This window comes from Scatophagus argus, chromosome 19 (assembly GCF_020382885.2).
Source record: "Scatophagus argus isolate fScaArg1 chromosome 19, fScaArg1.pri, whole genome shotgun sequence".
NCBI classification, from domain to species: domain Eukaryota; kingdom Metazoa; phylum Chordata; class Actinopteri; family Scatophagidae; genus Scatophagus; species Scatophagus argus.
Genome location: NC_058511.1, coordinates 948,873 through 969,696, shown reverse-complemented (window position 1 = coordinate 969,696; position 20,824 = coordinate 948,873). Strand labels below are relative to the sequence as shown.

At 46.8% G+C, this 20,824-nt stretch overlaps 3 protein-coding genes across 6 annotated transcripts; 2 read left to right on the top strand and 1 right to left on the bottom strand.

Annotated features, from left to right (window-relative positions):
* Nucleotides 1–89: 89 nt before the first annotated feature.
* bub1 (BUB1 mitotic checkpoint serine/threonine kinase) lies at nucleotides 90–9,203 on the top strand. 4 transcript variants are annotated; one of them, XM_046372903.1, is made up of 24 exons: nucleotides 90–530; nucleotides 685–744; nucleotides 1,162–1,294; nucleotides 1,406–1,602; nucleotides 1,895–1,935; nucleotides 2,039–2,115; nucleotides 2,205–2,254; nucleotides 2,811–2,986; nucleotides 3,074–3,192; nucleotides 3,287–3,705; nucleotides 4,053–4,093; nucleotides 4,174–4,293; nucleotides 4,429–4,539; nucleotides 4,770–4,851; nucleotides 5,018–5,081; nucleotides 5,163–5,340; nucleotides 5,443–5,509; nucleotides 5,939–6,771; nucleotides 7,219–7,319; nucleotides 7,433–7,594; nucleotides 7,677–7,834; nucleotides 7,940–8,117; nucleotides 8,257–8,363; nucleotides 8,810–9,203. In XM_046372903.1, the coding sequence occupies exons 1-24, from the start codon at nucleotides 508–510 to the stop codon at nucleotides 9,003–9,005; spliced, it is 3,693 nt and encodes a 1,230-aa protein (XP_046228859.1). In that variant the 5' UTR covers nucleotides 90–507; the 3' UTR covers nucleotides 9,006–9,203. The 4 variants fall into 4 exon arrangements, with proteins under 4 accessions (XP_046228859.1, XP_046228858.1, XP_046228860.1 ...); XM_046372902.1 differs by having other exon boundaries at nucleotides 2,036–2,115; XM_046372905.1 differs by having other exon boundaries at nucleotides 165–183; nucleotides 2,036–2,115.
* A 1,113-nt stretch (nucleotides 9,204–10,316) lies between these two features.
* Nucleotides 10,317–13,167, top strand: LOC124050417 (lactoylglutathione lyase-like). Its single transcript, XM_046372934.1, has 6 exons — nucleotides 10,317–10,471; nucleotides 11,757–11,839; nucleotides 11,933–12,073; nucleotides 12,154–12,221; nucleotides 12,415–12,504; nucleotides 12,902–13,167. The coding sequence occupies exons 1-6, from the start codon at nucleotides 10,373–10,375 to the stop codon at nucleotides 12,994–12,996; spliced, it is 576 nt and encodes a 191-aa protein (XP_046228890.1). The 5' UTR covers nucleotides 10,317–10,372; the 3' UTR covers nucleotides 12,997–13,167.
* Nucleotides 13,168–14,003: 836 nt separating this feature from the next.
* Nucleotides 14,004–19,649, bottom strand: hey2 (hes-related family bHLH transcription factor with YRPW motif 2). Its single transcript, XM_046372933.1, has 5 exons — nucleotides 19,014–19,649; nucleotides 18,195–18,273; nucleotides 17,996–18,079; nucleotides 16,999–17,080; nucleotides 14,004–16,018 (listed from the first exon to the last, which is right to left on the bottom strand). The coding sequence occupies exons 1-5, from the start codon at nucleotides 19,097–19,099 to the stop codon at nucleotides 15,294–15,296; spliced, it is 1,056 nt and encodes a 351-aa protein (XP_046228889.1). The 5' UTR covers nucleotides 19,100–19,649; the 3' UTR covers nucleotides 14,004–15,293.
* Between the last annotated feature and the right edge of the window lie 1,175 nt (nucleotides 19,650–20,824).

Genomic DNA, 20,824 nt, shown 5'->3' with positions numbered 1-20,824 from the left:
TTAGAAAAGAGAAGAAACTGCTGAACGTGTTGGTATAAAACAGAGAAAAGCTAAAGAGATGCTTCAGAAATGTAGAGTGGAATGCTCATCCTAAACAAATCTATTCAGCGTTAAATGGACATGTTAATGCCCTTAAAGCTTGAAAAGAAACTGGTTTAATAAAGAAGATCCACTTGTTTGATGTTAATTTTATTTTTATTAACTTCATATTGAAATACAGAGCGCTAGACCACACGCTAGCAAGGCGGTTGGCAGTAGTGCACCTTAAACGTCAGTTGCCATTCGCCATTAAAGGAAAAGAAGAAGAAGAGGCCTCGTTGCTATTGGATGAGCGCGAAATTTGAAATGAAACGCAAACAGTTAGGACCTGCTGTTTCTCACAGGGGATAAACAAGCCTAACGCTAAAGTTATTCAGCGAAATTGGTTAGTTTACATTTTAAATATACTGGTCGGAAATAGCGCACCCTGTTTTTCAGTTTTTAAGAGCTTTATGAAGTTAAAGCGCGATGGATATAGAGACTTGTTTACGGTAAGTCAGCATTAGCTACTTGAACATTAATATTGCCTGATGCTAGCGGATAGCTTTAGCGGATGTATCGCTGAATTAAAACAAATTAATAAATCACCCACCTGTTAGACATTGCACGGCCTTCCTTTAATTTCCATTGCATCTACTCTTTCAGGTGTTTTGAAAACAGTTTGAGCTCATATACAGGAGACGACCCACTAGACCCATGGGACAAGTGAGTAATTTGACTGGTCTACGGTAGCATTAGCAAGCTAACGACTGTAATCCCGTTGTGTGTTTATATTCATTCATATGATATTCAGCTCACCAGTTGTGCTGTAGAAGTCATTACAGTTTCATCTTCCTCATATTGTAGTCTCAAATGTAAAGATTGCATACTGGCGCTCTTTCCTTGTTTTGGTTTATTATTTATTGCTTTATTTTGGCCCCCACGAAGAGCTGCGTCGTGTTTCCAAACCATTTTGATATCAGTGTTCCTTGTGACCCTACATGGGACTGCTTTCTTCCCAGTTATTTGCCCTTCCTTGTCGGTATTTTCTGTGTGATGCTCCATCTCTAGCTTGTTCAGTGCAGTAGTACTCCATGTAGCTGAGGCATTACTGAATGCTCACTTCTCTGTGTACTTTCCAAGGTTTGTGGATTATCTGGAGCAAAAATCTGCAGGCAGTGGGATGTCACTGGTGTTTGACAGTGTGGTGCAGAGATTTTTGAATGATGAGCAATATGCAGATGACATCAGATATGTGAACTACTGCATCAAATCTGTAAGTCTAACTGCAATATTTCATTGTTATGCAGCTGTCAGATGGCCTGAGTTTGGTATTCAGTTAGCCAAAAGCTCAAAAAAGCATTTCTTCATTCTGACTGTCTTACAGGCAAGTTATTATTCTGACCCCACTGCGCTGTATAGTCACATCTACAGTAGAGGTATCGGCACCAGGACTGCTGCCCTGTACGTGGCCTGGGCACAGCAGTTTGAAAAAAGAGGAATGAACGAGCAGGCTGATGCCGTGTACCAGAAAGCAATGGAGAACCAAGCCCAGCCAGCTGACACTATTCTCAACGAGCACAGGTAACAAGATAGAAAGATACTTTATTGATCCTGAGCGAAATTCAACGCTGAAAGATAAGATTTAAGTAGAGCAAAGAGCTGCTGCTGAGGATAAATGTGGCCATTTCAGTCAGACTGGGCATCATTTAGTCTTCTTCTGTGATTAAATAAATATATAAGTAGCAGCCTTTACTGTCTTATCACTCATTCCTCACTAGATGTTACACAGTAGTCTGAGTGTGACTGTATGTGTGTACTGACACCAACATGCACAGCCATAACTTTAATTTGATTTAAAAAACAAACTCTACAGGCAGTTTCAGTCAAGAGCCAGAAGCCACGCATCAGTCTCAGGTAAGAGTGTGTTTACGTGTTTCTTTATTTAAAAAAGATTGAAAGTGTTCTATGAGTTGTGTCATTTACTAACAGGTTTTTACTTTAATTCTCTGTAAAGCAGGAGTTCGAAACCCTTTGCAAAACTCCCATTTAACCAATCAGCTGTCATCGCACAGAGAACCTGTAGCTCAGAACAAGGTGAGTGTCTTTGAGCTTCCATAATAATCACTCCGTAACCGCGACGCCTGCTTGTCAAATCGGCTGATAATCTTCGTCCTCCGTTGCAGGCCGCTGTGGATTGTGTGCTCAAGCCACCCACAGTCAAAACCATCATTACGTAAGTTGCTTGTCAGTGATTTGTGTTCTGTGAGGTGAATTTTGAACGAGTGTCCTGCCTACAAATCTTATTCAACAGATGTATTTAAAAAAGAAAACTCCAACTGTTGTTGTTTCACAGTCGTAATAGTTGTAAAAAAACAAAAACACAATTGTATAATCACAAATATGACTGTAGTATTTGTACTAACACAAAGTCACTGAATCTATGAGTGTGTTGGATTTATGTTAACCACATGAAGATGAGAAACAGGCAGAAGACACTTTGAGTTGGTGAAGCATCAGCAGTTGTTGTTCTTAAGCAGATGATATTTGAGTGGAATTTCTGGACCAACACTCATTTTGTTTCAGTTATATAATTCTAATATATGTCCACTCACTTTTTATTCTTGCTAATTTAATTTAAGCTTGTTTTTTTGTTTGTTTGTTTGGTTTTATTTACCTTCTGTTGTGGTGTGACTGTTGATTGGTCACCAGCACAGCACAGCACAGAACTGATGAAACTCCAAAGGGCTGCAGAATAAGCACATGATGACATGTCTGATCTGTTTCCTCAGTGTCTCTCGCTCAGAGACCTCAGGGACGATTCCCTCCAGTCAAGCCTCCAGCGTTCAGACTGTGTCCGAGTACATCGCGGACGAACTCGTCTGTGAGGGCTCTGAATTCTCCTTCGAGGAGGTCCGAGCTGAGAAATACTTCCGTCAGCTTCAGGAGAAGCAGGAGAAGGAGTGCAGTAAGCTGATGGTTTATAAATCCGACTGTAGTGGAAAAAGAAGCAAATCTGCTCATAATTAATATTTTTGTTTTGTTTTGTGTGAAGGGGAGAAGGTGGTGAGGGAGCAGGAGGAGGAAATCCTGAGCATTAAATGCATGCTGGAGAAATTAAACCGGGAGCTGGAGGCCTGTGGAGGTTTAACCAGCCAGCCTTCATCACATAGGGTTAGAGTGCAAGTTGGATTGATGATTTCCACCCACAATGCATTTCAGCGGCTCATTTTCAGTTGCTGAAACCATCGCTTTTGTGTTGCTGCAGCTGTCTGTGGAGGAAACAGCCACCAGTGTGAACCCTCAGCCTACCCAGCAGTCCTTTGGACTTCCTCGTCCCTCACACCGTCTGAGCAGCAGGCGCTCGCTCGGCTTGAGATTACACACTGAGCCGACCTTCATGCAACAACAGGAGAACAACAGCCGAACTCCTCAGGTGTCCGTTCATCCTCCTGTCCTGACTGACAGGAGCCTTCAGTTACCAAAACCTGCTCTGCCTTCAGCGTCCACAGAGCAGGCGTCCACCATCCAGACCTCGACGGTTCAGCAGCCTTTAAGCTTCGAGGAAATGAATCTGTCGCTCCACAGAGCCGCCGTTAGCACCGATGTCATCTACCAAGGTGCTGGAGTGCAGCCCGGCAGCTCTGAGGACCGTCTACCCCCGGAGCGCAACAGCAGCACACATCAGTGAGCAGCGTTTGAATGTGTTGTTTTCAGGTGGTTGTTGTACTGGCTGATTTGGCCTCTTTTTAGCACGGTCAGCAGTAACTGTAACATGTAAATTGCTTTAGATGTAAATTTTCACTGCTGCCCCGCCCCTTTGAGAGACCAGCAGCGGGTCCAGAGTCCATTCATTCCTCTGAAAGAGTGACCGACTGTGTCGCTCAACAGTCAGCAACATGGATTTATATTTTCCAGTTGAACAGATCTCGGTCTCAGCATTACACTCTCATGAGATCTGGTGGGGACACATTAATCCAGTAGATTAAAACAGTATATGTAAACATTTAACATGTAAACATTTTCCCACTCAGGGATGTCGGTTACCCACCAGAGCCTGAGGAGAGACTCAACAGTAAGTCACCAGCTTTTAATGACTTCTCCCTCTAATCTGGTGTCAGCTTCCAGTCTTCCAACCTTCTTCATGTCTGTCAGCCTCACAGGGGGGCACAGGTAACCTGTCTCACGTCACTCCTAACACCTCACTGGGCTTCGTTCAGGCCACGCCGTCGAGGGTGCTGCCGTCACCAACTGTCAACACGCGAGAAGCACTGGGTGAGGACGTGTCGGGTGTTTCTTCATGCTGCAGAACTCCTGTTGTAGTCCAGGGACATCAGCGTGTCCTTTCACAGACACTTTTTGGTCTTAATGCCCCAAATTAAATTTGTTGTCTGGTTTTCTCTCATCCAGATGTGATAATGGACATGTTCCAGGCCCCGACTCTCCTGGAGGACCCGTTCAGCAACACGTCGGTGCTCCACAGCGCTGCGAAGGAGGCTGAAGCCACACACCCGACAAATGGTAAAAGTGTCCAGATGGTAGCTGCTTACGAAGTGAATTTGAATGAGCAGTACATTTTGACGCCTTGTCTCGAAGTTTTAGAGAAGCTGGAGACGTTTTGTGGACGATGGATTGTATGGTCGTCATCCTGAAGTTTTCCTGCAGCTTTCTGCTGGTTGAATCCATTCTTCTTTTCAATTCAGTTCTTTTGTTACATTTTTACTTATTTTTTCTTTTTATTTATTTTGAAGGAGGTGCTGTCCCATTCATCAAACCACTGACCACAGCGCCATTCGCCATCTTCCAGGACAACACTGAAAAAGAAAATGGCGGGTAAATATGGCCTCCAGGTCACCGGAGACGTCATTTGTCCTGTGTCCACACACACACATATTTAAAGTGATTACTTATCTACTTTGCTGTACTTTTATGATGTTTTAAACCGTTAGAATGATCTTTTATGTGAATAATGTTCCTGCTATTTTGTCACTTTGTTCAGTGTTGCTGCTCCCTCTAAGCCAATCAGAGCTCTGGCTGAAATCCCCGTGTCAAACAAGCCGAATGTGAGTACGAAGGGAACAGAAGCGATGAGTGGAGTCCGTCTCTGAACGTGTTGTCTCTAACTGTGTGTGTTTGCCGATCAGGACACTCCTCCCGATCTGATGCCCGACGAGAGCACCATGTGGGGGGCTCGCTACAACTCGCTCAACTCGCTGGCCGCCTGTCCCAACAGCACCACAGACTTCGCCATGTTGGCTCAGTTCGTCTCCACGCCGTTCGCACACAAAACGCCTTCCAGCACCAACTTCTACCAGGACAAAGGTACACACACACACACACACACACACACACACACGGTCAAGGTTAACTTCAGCTCTTACAATTGGCTCAGCTGATTTTAAAAACCATTTTTCATCTCTCCAGAGAACAACTGTGATGGCGGTGATGCTGATGACGATGCTTTTGTCAGACGTCAGCCAAAAAAACTCAGGTAAGCGACGTGTGCCCGACCCAGCATGACGCACACACAGGATCATATCCATACTGATATAGTGATTGATTTAAAGCTTAAAATTTGATTTCAAGAGTTGTGTGTTACAGAAAAGCATCTTCAGAAGTTTATTTCCTGTTCGACTTTCGAAGTTCTTTGTTGAGCTAAAATCCAAAACATTTTCTGGTCTCAGCTTCTCAAACATGAGGCTTTTCTTTGTTGTCATCGTAAATTTAATATTTGTGTTTTGGGCTGTTGGTCAGACAAAATAAACAACGTGAAGACATGGCAGAATCGCTTTGTTTTCTCTCATTTTCTGGACCGTTTAATCAGTAATGAAAACGGTCGTGGTTTTGCTTCTACAAAGTAAAAAGTCCATGCAAAGTGCGGTGGACATTGATGTTAAGACGTCTCTGTTCCCTCCCTCAGCCCCATCATGGAGCAGAGTCCATCCAATGAGAAGCTCTCTGAAACGGCTGTCAGTCAGCTGCCTTCCTCTGAGAGACACGGCACCATCGTCGGCGAAGGGCTGGCTGCAGCCCAGCTCTGCCTGACCGCCTCCTCCCTCACCATGGTGCAGCCTCCACCTCCTGCTGTGCTCTCCTTCAGAGACCACACGATCTGTCCCACGGACTCCTCTGTCCCCAGGGCCACAGCGCCCAGCTGGGACGTGTACATGAGCCCCGAGCAGCCTGCCTCACAGGCCTCACGGCAACCAGAGGGCTCATTCAAACCCAACAGTGAACCTTTCACTATCATGGAGGACCTGGACACACCTGCCAGCCCAGAAGGAGCCTGCAAACAAGCGTCTGATGTCCCCATGAGCCCAGAGTGCTCTCTTAAACCGGACTGGCTGACCATCAGGAGCCCTGAGCTCCCAATTGAGCCGGATTTGGATGCCTTCCTGAGTCCCCGTTGCTTCAGGAACGCAGACTCTGTCCTGAAGAGGAGCATGGACGCCCCCATCAGTCTGTCACAGCCATGCGCCGACGTACCCATGAGCCCGGAACAGCCGCCACAGTGCCGCACCATGGACGAGGCCATGATGAGTCCAGATAGAGTGCTGAGGCCGAGCGCAGACGTGTCCATGAACGCATCTCCAGCCAGGACAGCCGCCGCCCGGCTGGTGTCGGATCCCTGGGACGAACAGCTGATCTCTGATCTGCTGTCAGCGCTCCACCCCCCTCTCACCTCTCACCCGCACTGCATCACCTGGCAGTGCAACGTCCCCAGCATCAACCCCAAGATGACCATCAGCATGGGTAAGCAGGAGGGGCTCAGGTCACTTCTTCTTTTGGCTGGGAATTAAATGAGGTGCTTTCACATGTCTGTGCACTAACTCAGCTGCAGCTAAGAGGTTGTTAGCTTAGCTTAACTTAGCTTAGCTATAGCTCACACTGCATGTTGTTTAATTTGTACAAAACAGAAAAGTTTACAAACTTTTTTTGCTTCTAAATACTTTAAATGACAAATAGTTATTACTTATTGTTAATTGTGTGTTTCTTTGTAATTTTTCTTGGTGTAACAACTCGATAATTCAGTAAAGATCCACATCCTATGAAAAATAAGCTTCATGTTGTTTTATTTTTTGTGTTTTGCTGCTCAGCGAGGACAGCCGGACTCTTGAACATTCAGATTTTCTGTGTTCTGCGGTGAAGTTAAGAATCTAGAAGATGTGTTTTGATCTGAAAATATGTTCCTCCCAACAGGAAGAGCGTCTTTGCGAGTCGACTGCATCCTCGGAGAAGGAGCCTTCGCTACAGTCTACCAGGCTACAGACCCCGTGACCTCACAGAGGATGGTGTTAAAGGTAAGGATTGGGCCGTCACAGATGGGACTGATGGAGACCCGCCTTGCTGTATCGAGGTAGTGTGTAGTGCACAGCAGACCACAGTCAGTCGTTGTTCATTGGTGTCGCCGCAGGTTCAGAAGCCAGCCAATCCCTGGGAGTTTTACATCAACACTCAGCTGGACGCTCGGCTGCCGCCCGCCACCCGTCACCTTTACAGCAGCATTCGTTCAGCTCACCTCTTCCGCAACGGGAGTGTGCTGCTCGCGGAGCTTCACAACTACGGCACTCTGCTGGTAGGTCCGACCTGAGTGTGTGACGCACGGTGACATGAATCCAACATGAACACCTGTCCTGAGACTGTGACTCTGCTTTCAGAATGCAGTGAACATCTATAAAACCCTGAACGACAAGGTGATGCCTCAGCCGCTCGTCATGTACTTCACCATCTGCATCCTGAACATGGTGGAGCGTCTGCACGGCATCCACGTCATCCACGCCGACATCAAACCCGACAACTTCCTGCTAGGAGAGAGGTGACGTCCACATTCAAACCCGTCTGCTCTACAGGCTACCAGCTTGTTCTTCTCAGAAGAGCATCACGAAGTTCCAGCAAATCTTCATCATCGCTGTCGTTTCAGGTTCTTGGAGAACAAGTGTTTTGAGCCGGAGAACGAGGACCACGGCCTCGTCCTCATCGACCTCGGGCAGAGCATCGACATGGAGCTTTTCCCAGAAGGCACTGCCTTCACTGCCAAGTGTTTGACGTCAGGCTTCCAGTGTACCGAGATGCTCAGTGGGAAACCCTGGAACTATCAGGTCAGGACATGCAGGCTGAAAACCACACATCTGAATATCACAGAGATGGCAGAAACACTGATTTTGTGCAGCTCTTCTTGTAGTGCTTACTGTGTGTGTGTGTGTGTGTGTGCGCGTGTGTGTGTGTGTGCGCATGCAGACGGATTACTTCGGGATAGCAGGGACTGTCCACTGCATGCTCTTTGGGTCGTACATGCAAGTGTCAAATGAAGGCGGCGTGTGGAAGACAAACGGAGTATTCAGAAGGTAATTCCTCAGACTTTTTGAGAACAGGGTTTTACCAAATGTGATCAGAAACTTTGTGAATAAAGTGTGTGATAAAGTGATGCTTGTTGGTAAAGTAAATTTACTGCAGCAGGTTTTCTACAGTAACAAAACAGTTTACACACACACACACACACACACCCTCTACAAACACCAGAGTTTAGCCAGCGAATGAAAAGAATTTACAGTGTGAAAATGAACACTTCAAAGCGCGTCTCAGCTCGTGTTATTTTCCAGTTTTCTAAATGTGAACTCAGTCGCTGGTGGAAAGCTGCGGCGCAGGTTACAGCTCTGAGGCCTGATTTTAGGCTCCATTAACCTTGAGTCCTGGTTGATGAGACGGCTCACAGGGAAGTGGAATAAATGATCAGAAGTGGATGGTGGCTCTTCAGTGTGAGTGTGACGGGAGCTTCTGTGTGACTCCACAGGAACCCCCACAGCGACCTGTGGCAGGACTTCTTCCACACTCTGCTGAACGTACCCGACTGCGACGCTCTGCCGAGCCTCCGGGGCCTCCGCTGCAATCTGACGTCCGTCCTGCAGCGGGACTACGGCAGCAAACTGCAGACGCTCAAGAGCCGCCTGGTGGTTCTGCTGCTGGAGAGCCGCAAGGCCCGGAGATGACGGAGACGGACCTCCTCCTCTGAAACCACGAGAGGTGTGGTGAAACGTCACCTCTCACGGCTCTTTTCTATTTTGTACATATAAAACATGTCAATCCTTTATTTGCTTTTTCTCTTCGTTTTATCTGCTTCCAAACTGCTTGACATCTGGAAGTGATGACCGTTTTTCTTTGCAGAATAAAATTTGTGTTCAAGTGTCGCATGTTATCTTCATTTGCTCTACAGACGTGAGAATTTGACTTCTCGCCTGATTCAAGGGTTTTCTAATCCTGAACGTTTTCCAGATGTTGTGATGTCTTTTTATTTTTATTTTTTTTATATATTTTTGGAACACTCATTCTGAGAGAGTAAGAGTAAGTTTGCAAGAAAAAACTGAGATTAAAGTCACAAGCTGATGAGTAATAAAAGTGAGATCAAACGGACTGAAAGGCAGTCGGAGTTCAGTCAGTGTGGGACTTTGATGCATTAATTTGAATGGTATTTAGATTTCATAATTATTAACCTTTGCCACTAATTTCACAGTGTTTCACTGACAACAAACTAACACCCAGTGGCTTTCTGTAGTTTCTCCAACAACACGCCTCCACCCGAGCTCTAATATGTTTTTGTAACCCGATGGTCCTGATATGCCGTCGCGGAGACTTCAGCCTCCCTCACCTGGAAATACGTGCAGCCTGTTCAGACCTGCCTCAGCTTTACTGCATTTTTCTACCTGAATGTTTCAAAATCCTGAGTTGTGCCCCCAGCGTGTACCACAGCCTGTACCACAGCGTGTACCACAGCGTGTACCACAGCGTGTACCACAGCCTGTACTGTGAGGTGGTTCACGCTCTGTGGAGCAGATAAAACACGTGTTGGCAGTACCAGCACACACTGAAGTGGAATTTAACTTCTCCTTTGCAGTTTAGGTTTCTGCTCTGTGCCTGTTGTTTTCACAAGTATTCTGGGAGGATTGAAGGCAGCGGCTGACCTGTGACCACGCCCCTCACCTGAGGCACCTGCCTGAAAAAAAATCCTGCTGCCTTCAGGGTCTGTCAGAAATATCACAACTGAGAAACTCTGACACCTTTAAGAGCAGCGAGAGGACGTCAAAACGCCAGTGAAATAAAGCAAGTTTGTCAGCAGCTTCACTGCTGCCTTCTGCACAGCTGCTTCATGTTTCAGGCAAATGTGTACATATTTAATTTATAGTAAATGCACAGTAGACGACATCACTATCAACATGCACAAGTCAAAGATAAAAACTTTGACAATCTAACTGTGATTCCTAAAGCTAAACATCCACCAAATATTACCCTGTCTGGGAGGCACAATCGTAGGAGCAGCACCTGAAGGCAGCACAGGGAAGGAGTGTTTGGAGGAAGCTGAATGTGGGCTCAGTCTGAGCTGGGAGCCATGGAGGGCAGAGGAGGCCTGTCGGACGAGGCTGTGGCTGCTGCCTGCAAAGAGGGAGACCCCATCACGAAGGTGACCGTCTGCTCTTTAATGTCTGCTTCACTTTTAATGGATTCACTTTATCTGACTGCTCTGGCAGGACGCTCGGACTGCGTTGTGAGGTTGCAATGCTGCCCAACCTGTTGTCAGTAATTCATGTGTGACTTCAGAGCAGCAGATTCCTGTAGGCAACACTCACAGCTTTATACACTTTTACTACATTTTGTAGAAAAGCTGCCAATGCCTGTTAAAGTAGGTCCAGAGCAGGACTCCCGCTCGTCCTCAGACTGAAAACCCTGCAGGTTCCTCAGCTGGTCCCTTCTGCTGCTTTCTGACCATGTAGACACTTTCTGTTTCGCCTCTGAGATTACCTGAACAGCTCTGAATGGAGTTTGTGGTGCCGTAGTGACACTTGGAAAAACTCAACAACATCCAGTTTTTCCAGAAACCCTGGTCCTGGTGAGTGTGGATAATCCACAGAACACAGTGTGACCTTCTCCTTGTGAAGAAGCTCACAGTGAGCCTAACAGTTTTTCTAAAGTCACTTTTATTGGTAATAAGCCAGAGAAACTTAAGTAAAAGTACTCTTTACAAGTAAAAGTCCCGCAAAAAGCAGAAGTACTCATTGTGGAGGATAGTAAATATCTGCATTATCTGTATTCTAATTCATAATGTATTCATATGCTACTCGCTAATGTTTCAGCAAACAACTTTGTCTACTGTCTGACAATATAGTCTATCATAAATTATCATATTGGCGTAAATAATCAACATTACAAACTACAGTTTAAAATAAATGCAGTGCAGTAAATGTACTTGGTCCCACCCACCACGGTCTCTAACTATTTAAACAATTTACGATTTTTTAACTTGGGTGAACTGACCCTTTAGATTCGATGCGTTTGTGTTCTCAGTCAGTAGTTTCAAGTGTTCTTCACCACGACATGACGTTCACTTTGCAGAGACCATAAAGCGGGGGGCGCTGTGGGGCGGGGCCACCCTGTGATTGACACATTGCTAACAGCTAACATGTTAGCAAAGAGCTGACACTCACATCCAGCAGACATCTTCCCACTGCAGTGCTGTTCTGTCCATCTGGTGAGCGTACATCCTGTTAGGTCTCCGTGTCCACCAGCTCTTCAGCTGCTGAGTCCTGCTGGTGTCTGACTGTGTGCTGAGCTGAAAATACGCCACAAACCAAAACTCTGAGCTGAAGGAGGCTAAAACGCCGCCGAGTGAAAACATCAGGGTTTGGTCCTACAGATGCAAGTGACTTAGACAAGGTGATGATAATGCAGCTTTATTGTGGTCTGTGCAGGACTACATGATGCAGCAGACGATGCTGAGGGTCAAAGATCCAGCAAGATCTCTGGACTTTTACACTCGAATCCTCGGCATGACGTGAGTCTTCAAACTTCTTTATGTTCTGAGGTTTTATACAATCACGTGCTCTTGTTCAAACCATCACCCACTGGGCTCCTCTGTGGCCTCCAGTTTGCTCCAGAAAATCGACTTCTCTTCCATGCGTTTCACCCTCTACTTCCTGGGTTACGAGGAAAAGTCGGACATCCCGGCCGACATTAAGGACAGGACGGCGTGGACCTTCTCTCGCCGAGCCACGCTGGAGCTCACGCAGTGCGTATGACGAGCACAGATCCACCCTGAAACACCTGGTGAAATGAATGTCTCAGTGATTTCACTCCTCTGTCTGTCAGTAACTGGGGCTCCGAGTCTGATGAAAGTCTGTCCTACCACAACGGGAACAACGAACCGCGAGGATTTGGTGAGAAGTTTCCTGTAGACACACACAAGAAAATGGCTTAAAGTAGCTTTGAAACGATTCTTTCTTTACTGTCCCATCTGCCTTTTCTTTGCTGTTGTGTGATAGAATGAACTGATTTTAACGTTATTTCGGTGGAAGGTGAGAGAAAACAGGTGAAAGCCACACTTTGCTGTAACCCGCCGTCTCGTTGCAGGTCATATTGGTATTGCTGTTCCTGATGTCGATGCTGCATGCAAGTTATTTGAAGAACAAAAAGTGACGTTTGTCAAGAAGCCAGACTCAGGTGAGAACTTTGTCTTCTGAAAAGGTTCTAAACATCCTCTATGTTTTTTTAACGTCAAAAACATGAAACTGTTCCTTTGGGACTATTTTCAGCAGCGGATTAATCCACATTTGGTGCTCTAGTATTTGTGTCAGTGGGATGGTTTGTGTGTGTGTGTGTGTGTGTGTGTGTCAACAGATGTGTTTCTGCTGTACTTGTACAAACTGTTGATTAATTTGATTTACAGCGCAATGCAAACAGTAAATATTAATAAATATTTTGAATCCATTTCTCAGCCTCGGCCACATGTTGTGGTTCACATTTCGACCAGAAGGTGGAGCTCACACTCTCATGATGTTGTGTGTGTTATGAATTACATCTCATGCTATGCTAAAGCGCCCTGCTCCCCTTCTCACAGGTAAAATGAAGAATCTGGCCTTCATTCAGGACCCTGATGGCTACTGGATTGAGATTTTAAGTCCTAACAACATGTTCTCCTTACTGTCGCCTTGAAGCAGAGACACGCAGCATTCAGGGTGTCCACGTGGGGTAACAATGCTGAAACCATAGAGACTCTTTTGTTTTCGTGACAAACCTTTGCTCCTGCTGGACATCTGCTCTCTCAGATCTGAAGGTCTGAGCTCCTTTTCCAAGATAAACAAACTAAAAATGTCAGAAAACAAAGCAGTCGATGTTTCCTTGAATTTGTTTTGTTGAAGACTGTTTGCTGTAACTTGAAATATTTCAAACCTTCATCATGAGCTCTGAGCACATGATGTGAACCTTGACTTATCTTCAACATGCTAACATGTTTAGCGTATTAGCGCATTAGCATGCTAACATTTGTTAATTGGCAGTGGACACAGAATGCATTTTTGTCTTCATAAACCAAACGAGTGCACACATTAAAATGTTGACCTGATGAAAAAGATGAGAAAGTCATCACAGTTCATCCTGAATGTGTGAAGCCAATCGGCGACGAGCTGACCATCACTGCGTCTGCAGATCACCGTGTCCTCGGAGCAGTCGCCGCTGGACAAAACATACTGACTCTAAATAATAAATGTATACACACACATTAGCATGTAAAGGTCTGTCTGTGAAGGCCTGGGCAGCCTGTTCAGGGACTCACCACAGAACCAACCCTTACACCTGTAGGCTGCTGAACCACCTGCCACAGGTGTGCCTGGACCGAACCCCGTCGAACCGTGATGATGGCCGCGAGGTGTTTGAGTGCTAACGGAAGCTTATCAAGTGAACTGAGAGGCAAAGACAAATCATTTTCTGTGCCATGACTTGCTCATATGATGCTCGTCAGTTTAAAAGCTGATTTTGCAAGTCAAGCAGCCTTATAGACAAACAAAAATGAATGAAATAAAATAATGTGTGAAAACCTTTTTCAGCTTGCCAGTGGGCACAGCAGCTCTTCACTTTTAAGCCATTAAAATGGCTCACGTGTTTAACTGGAACGTCTCTCGACTTTGCGCTGGACGTCTGGTTACTTCAGGGTCTCGTCACTCTGCGTGTTGTATGTGGTGGGCTCATGTCACCCAGTTTACTGCCGGTCACTTCAAAGCGGCGTCCCGGCGTGAGAACCGCGTCGGCTGACCGGGGCGGATTTACGGCCTGCCGGGTTGTTCCCAGGCCTGTCAGCCTTTAATCCTCCATTCAGCTGGAAATGACGCCGTTTTCTTCTGTGGGAGGATTTAACGGGCGCAGCAGTGATTTCAGCGTGTAAATCAACTGCAAGATGAAGGCAGAGGAGGAGTGGATTACCGTGTGTGTGCGCTGTTTGACTCTGGGATACTTTAACAGCTTGGGACTGCAGTGTGGAGACTCGGAGTTGCCTCCATTTTAAGACTGAATGATTTCAGACACACTCGGGCTCAATCTGTCGCCATTCAACTGCTTCATACTGGGAAATAAGAGCCGCACGACTCAGGACAGCAGCAATCTCGTTACTTCATCTTTATTTGTAAAGACAGCACATCTGGTGGCACTTTACACGTTAATCACAGGTAATTAAAAAGGTGGAAAAGGCTTTGGTGTGGAGTTTCAGTCGGTTCACAGTCACCATCAGTGTCCCTGTGTTAGTCTTCATCCCGGTTTGCACCAGTCTGGACATACAGCTGTACGTCTGGGTCTGTACAGGTGTTGGCAGGTCTGCAGGTTGGCTCCTCCCCTCAAAGTGTCCAATTATCTCAGAGGAAGACTTTGGTTCTTTGGTTTGCATGACTTACAGAAAAAATCGGACCCAGTTCTACTTTCTGTTATCATCGAGAAATCCCACAAAAAGAATCCAAACCAACAATTTGCTCTCAGTGCTTTCTGACTTCCTGTCTGTGGCTCTCAGCTCTAAGCTCATTGGCTTCTGCTGAAGAAGTAAATCCTTAAAAACAGCTCACAGATTTTCCGCACTTTGGTCGAACTAAACATGTAAAACTTGTTGAATCGGGTCAGTGCGTCTGAACAGGAAGTCAACATATCGCAGAATTTTTAGAAGAACTGATCACAAATCAGCAGGTGGAAAACAGTCAAAACACCTCAGAGGTTAACACGTTAAAGGAACAGTTCACCCCATGATGAACTGTTGAACAGACACCATCTCCTCACCTCCATGCTGATGGAAGGTCTGGAGCTCCTGAGGGTGAGGAGATGATGGCTGAGTTTTCATTGCTGGGTGGACTGTTCCTTTAATAGTGACGAGTGTTAGAACCAGTCAGTAAAACGGTCTCTGAGTCGTTTGGTGGTTAGAGTGTTTTTCAGGCTGTTAAAGCTGTCAGACGTTTGCGTGCAGTGAAGTCAAACCGTCAGAAAGCTCCGACCTCAGTTCCCCACGGCCTGTACGGCTTACTGCTGCTGTGAGGAGTCTGGGAGGAGGAGGAGGAGGACGAGGAAGAGGAGATGGGAGGACTGGTGGTGGCGCTGGAGGAGGTGAAGGAGGAGGGAGGGACCATGGGGATGGGGAAACCTCCGTGGAGCGTGAGGGGAAACGACGCCGAGAGGGAGTGGAGGGAGGCGGACAGAGGAGTGGGGGCGCCGGGGACCACGAGAGACGAACACGAAGAGGAGGAGGAGGAGGAAGGAGGGGAGGAGCTGGTGGAGTCTGCGTAGGCGGAAAAGGAGGCAGCTACGCTGTGTTTTGACAACTCCACCAGCCTCTGGGGGGCTCCACCTCCTCCAGCGTCTGGAGGAACAGGAAGCCCGCTCAGTCCGTACGACGCGGCAGGCAGAGGTCGAAATGCTGCGGCGGTGGCGACGGCGGCGGCGGCGGCAGCCCAGTGATGGTGGTGGAAGGGGTGAGGCAAAGGGTGAGGCTGCTGGTGCGGGTGATGTGGTGAATGGGAGGTCAGGGTGAGGGCAGTGGCCTCACGTTGAGACACACAGGAGGTGAGGTGGGAGAGGAGGCGGGAGCGCAGCGGGTCACTGGAGTCCAGGCCCTCCACGGCGCTCAGGTACCGCGAAACCTCCGTCACACACTCCCTGAAACCCAGAGACAGGAAGTCCAGGGCCAGAGCGTGGGCGTCAAAATAACCTGCAGACACACAGAGGGACAGAGGGTCAAATCCTGCGTGTTAAAGACGGCTTCCATAAAGACAAAAACATAAGAGAACACGTGGTTCTGCGGTCTCGTTCACGGTGCGCAGCTGGTTTCCGCTGAACGACGAACCTGCAGGATTTCTGTCATCACAGCCAGCGTGGGGCCAATCGTGGTCCAGGATGAATGTGAAACCTGATCCCTCACACGCTGAGGAGGTGCTGAAGGAGGCGACTCCTTGTGTCCATGAAACACGTTTTCGTGTTCATAGACTTTGCATGTTGAAGCAGTAGAAGATAACGGACCTTCATGGAGTGAAGAGCACATCGACCGACGTGCTCACAGCCACTTAAAACCAGACCGCGTGACTTGGCAACTTGTTCCAGGTGATCGGCTGAGTGTGTGTTTGCTCCACTGCTGCCGGTAAACCCAAACACACGCTGCGGAGGGAAGGACCCTCACCTCCTCACCCGCCCTCCCCCCAACATCACCCGCCACCCCTGCTGACTTCATGAAAGCAAACAGCGCTGCTCAGGGTCAAGTGGTGCTTTTATCTCTGACGCGTTTTCCCATGGACTCAGCACCTCCCTCACACACACACACACACGCACACACACACACACACACACACACACTCACACACACACACACACACACTGACGCGTTTGGATGGTGTACATCACATCCAAACTGACTTCAGAGAACGAGTGACTGACACACAGCCTCAAGTCTCCTGTTAAAAGTTGCACCTGAACACATCATAAAGCCGACTGTCCACAGGGTGCAGTCTGTGGACTCCCATTGAATTCAGTGGTCAGTAAATAAATACATGAATAAACATGAAACACATCCTGAGATGAATGCATGTAAACATGTATACTTTCCAAATGGTGACTTTAATAGGTAAATAACAGTGAGGTGAAAGTCTTCTGAAATGAGTCTTTCATTAACGATGCGTGTGAAAGTTTTCAGGTTACCTTTGGCTCCCGTGGCCTGCAGCACCTTCAGATGGTCCACGGTCATCTGCAGGATCTCGGCTTTCTCCAGTTTGGCCGAACCCTGACAGACCAAACCAAACGTTAGGGCAGGATGCACCTGAGCAGTAAAACAACCACAAACTTCATATCCAACTGAGGGACGTCAGCATGATGAGGAGCAGCAGCTTGATTCACTGAAAACCAACCGCACTGCAGGTTTCATTTAAACATTTCGTTCACTTTAGCCTGAAGGCAACATCCAGACCGCTACTCCAATCTATTCTTTTCTATAGATGACAAAAATAGTGAATGGAGCACGTGATTCTTCTTCTTTGTTTTGTCTCTGAAGTCTAAATCGGTTCTGTTAACCAGCTGTCGATACACACCACATGGAATCAGATTCATCATGTGGAGTAATCAGGCTCGCCGACAGGTGATCAGACAGGTGTACTAAAAGGCTTTGTCCAACCAGTGTTTAAACAACCTGAGCTCATTATAAACGTCACAATAAACAAATTTTTTCACTGAGAATTTTCAACCTCAGCTTTGGCGACTCGTGAATTCGTGCCGCTGAACAGCACCGAACCGTTTCGAGCTCATGGAGACGCGATTGCTGCTCAGAGCCCACATTCACACCTTCCCCTCAGACGTTTACGTCGTCGCTAGCGCTTTGTTTTGCTTCCTGAGCGTGACGTTGGAAGAAAATGGCCGCCGTGTGATTATGTTTTTGTGTTGCTCCTCTGCTTTGCCCTGTTGGACGCTAACAGCCTGGTGTTAGCTCGGACGCTAACAGCCTGGTGTGGCTGAGCCTTAAAGGAGGAAACATCAGAGCTGAGGAGAACAGGAAGTGATGAGTGAAGAGTCTGTTTATTGGTCGTGTCTGGTTCCTGTTAGAACCCGGTTAGAACTCGGTCAGAACCCGGTCAGAACCCGGTCAGAACCCGGGAAGAACCCGGGAAGAACCTCTGTGGGGGTTCTTGGATGAACAGATTGTCACCTGCTTCTCGAAGGCTGTGGGGACGAGCCTCCGTAACTCGGACAGGCTGTTGTTGATTCTGTCTCTGCGTCGCTTCTCGATGATCTGACAAATAAAGAAAACATCAGAAACCTCAGATTTTCTCTGAGCACTAAATCCTTCAGTAACACCAGCGTAATAATGTACTACAACAGTGTACTGATACAAACAGTAAGTTTACCCCTCTGCGTTTCTTCCTCGCCATCACTTGAGTGGTTGTGGTCGGTGACCCACATCTTAGATAAGATGCCTTCATGTGCCTGAAAGACAAAATAATGACTGAATCAAAACATTCAAGCGACAAACTTTAGTCCAGAAGAAAAGAAAACTTTTCTGGTTTTGGCGGTTGATGACCAACAACTGTAGTTAGTAAGTGAAGGAAAAGCCCCTGAAAATCTGCTGCAGAAACCGTCAAAGTCAGTTTTCATTTCACAAAGTCTTCACACCTTCAGCGGTCGATAACCTTGACTTGATTTAGTCTTCATTCGAATGTTAAGAAAAGCTTCACAAATGCTGTAGCTTCATATTTGGATGGATTTGTGCTCAGCTCAGTGAGCACTTTAAGTGCTGTTAAGGAAATTCAGATTCTGCACTGTGGACATTATGAACTTTAAACTTCAGATGTCTCAGGTTTTGATTCCTCCTGACTGACCAGATTAAAATTCCGTTCATCAGTAACATGAACATCATCTTAAATCTTCAGTGAACAGTATTTTAAAAGGACGTTGAGTAACAGGATGAGAAAAACCTCTGAGTGACTTTGTGTTTAAACGTAACACGTTGCGTGTAGGAGTTGTTCTTCAGGGGTCAGCAGACGAGATTAATTAACGTCAATACATCATTAATAACATCTTTTAACATTTCATATACACTAAGATGCTGCAGACAAGACTTATACTCTGAAGAAACACATTAAGATAAAACTGTGCAGAAGGTCTTTTATGGTGTCTTCACTGTGCAGAAGGTCAGCTTTGATCGGGACGTTTTCCTCCAGACTCACCCCGGATAAACGCTCTCACGGCCCACGTCAATGGTCTCCTCCACGTCGCTTTCCGCCGAGCTGCTGTCCTCACACGGCCGCTTCATGATGCCCGGACGGCGGGCGGTTGGATGTGTGTCTCCGCCCGGGGAGGACGCCTGGAGGTTTGCTACGGTTTGTGATATCTTTTTACAGAATTTTACTGTGAAATCTGATCGGTCACTCAGTGTGAATCCACACTACAGGAATGATTCAGAGACTTTCCAGCAGGCCAGCAGTCAGATTAAAATACTTTGGACTACAAACTGATGGGTTAGTCTGTAGTCTCTCAGGAACCCGAGAGGAAGTTTGGCGTGTTTGTAATCCAGGAGTTGAGTTGAAGTTATGGCTCAGTTTGCTCCTCAGAAAGCAAAAAGTTTTCCCTCCCTCAAACCTGCATCATGTTCTCCCTGGTGAACACGATGCAGATCTTCAGTCTGACTGCGTTCAGTCTCTAAAGTCAAGAAAAGAAAAAATGTCCCGAGTGAAATCTTCTCTTCCACCAGTCGTTTTCCCAGCAGAGCTCGTCCGCTAAACGTGCAGGGCAGGTGGCCCGAGTGTCGGCTGCAGACTGGACTGGTGACCGGTGAGTCCTCCTCCACCTCCTCCTCCCTCCTCCCTCCTCCCTGCTCTGCTGGAGCTTTCCCACGGAGCCTGGGAGCCACACACACACACACACACACACACACACACTGGATCCGCCCACATGCACTCAAACACAAATCTGAGATGGAAGATTTCTTCAGTCTCGGCAGGGCTGCTCCTTCTCTCCTGATAATACTGACTGTCTGGTGTGTGTGTGTGTGTGTGTGTGTGTGTGTGTGCACATGCATGGGAACAAGGCTGCTTATGATAGTAAAAACAGTCATATAAGGCTGTGGGTTTCAGACAGGTTGAATCTAATGTGGAGGACTGCACCTTCAGCTGCATTAATGGCTGTTTTAGGGCTTTATTTTCAGGCATCTCTAAGGTTCATTTATCCACTGCACACACCTGAGGGTGACATCACACCCACAGGTGATTAATTCAGTTCAAGGCCTCAGACTCAGACTCAGTTTCCACACCAACAAAATAGCTTTGGTATTTTGATGCATAATCAACATAAATAATCCAAGTCCAAAGTCATAAATAGAAAATATACAATAGAAAAATGTTATTGAATAATGTTCTATAAATTATTTGATTAACTATATTTTAGTTTTAAATCATTGACTGTAATAAAGACAGACAACGAAAGTGAAGCCAGAACACCTGGACGCCCCCTGGTGGCTGGCTGCAGTAAAGCTCATAACCCCCCCCCCCCCCCCCCCCCCCCCCATGTTAGCATATGGGACATCAGCCAAACTAAAAACTCATCAAGTAAATTTTTCCCAAAGATGTTTTTTTTGGTTATGGTCATTTTAGGCAGTTCTTATCATGCTGATGTTTGTTCAGGTGTTCATTTTTCTGATCAGCTTGGTTTTATTTCGTCCTTTGATTGAGCTGCTCCTGATTGGCTCAGGCGGAGGTGTGGGCGGGAACTCTGGATCCAAGTGACATCACCTTAACAAGGTGGCAGCACTCATGTCCGGGATGTCTCGGCTTCACTTTGTGGAGGAAGTGGTGACATATCGGCCATCTTCACTTGTGTCATTCGTATATGCTAGGTTAGCATCCAAGGTCAGCATGCTAACACAGCAACATTCTCACATTGCTGCAGTGGTTTGTGTGTCATGAGACTGCAGGAACAGACAGAGACACAAATAGTGACACACTGTGTGTGTGTGTGTGTGTGAGAGAGAGACTTTCCCACA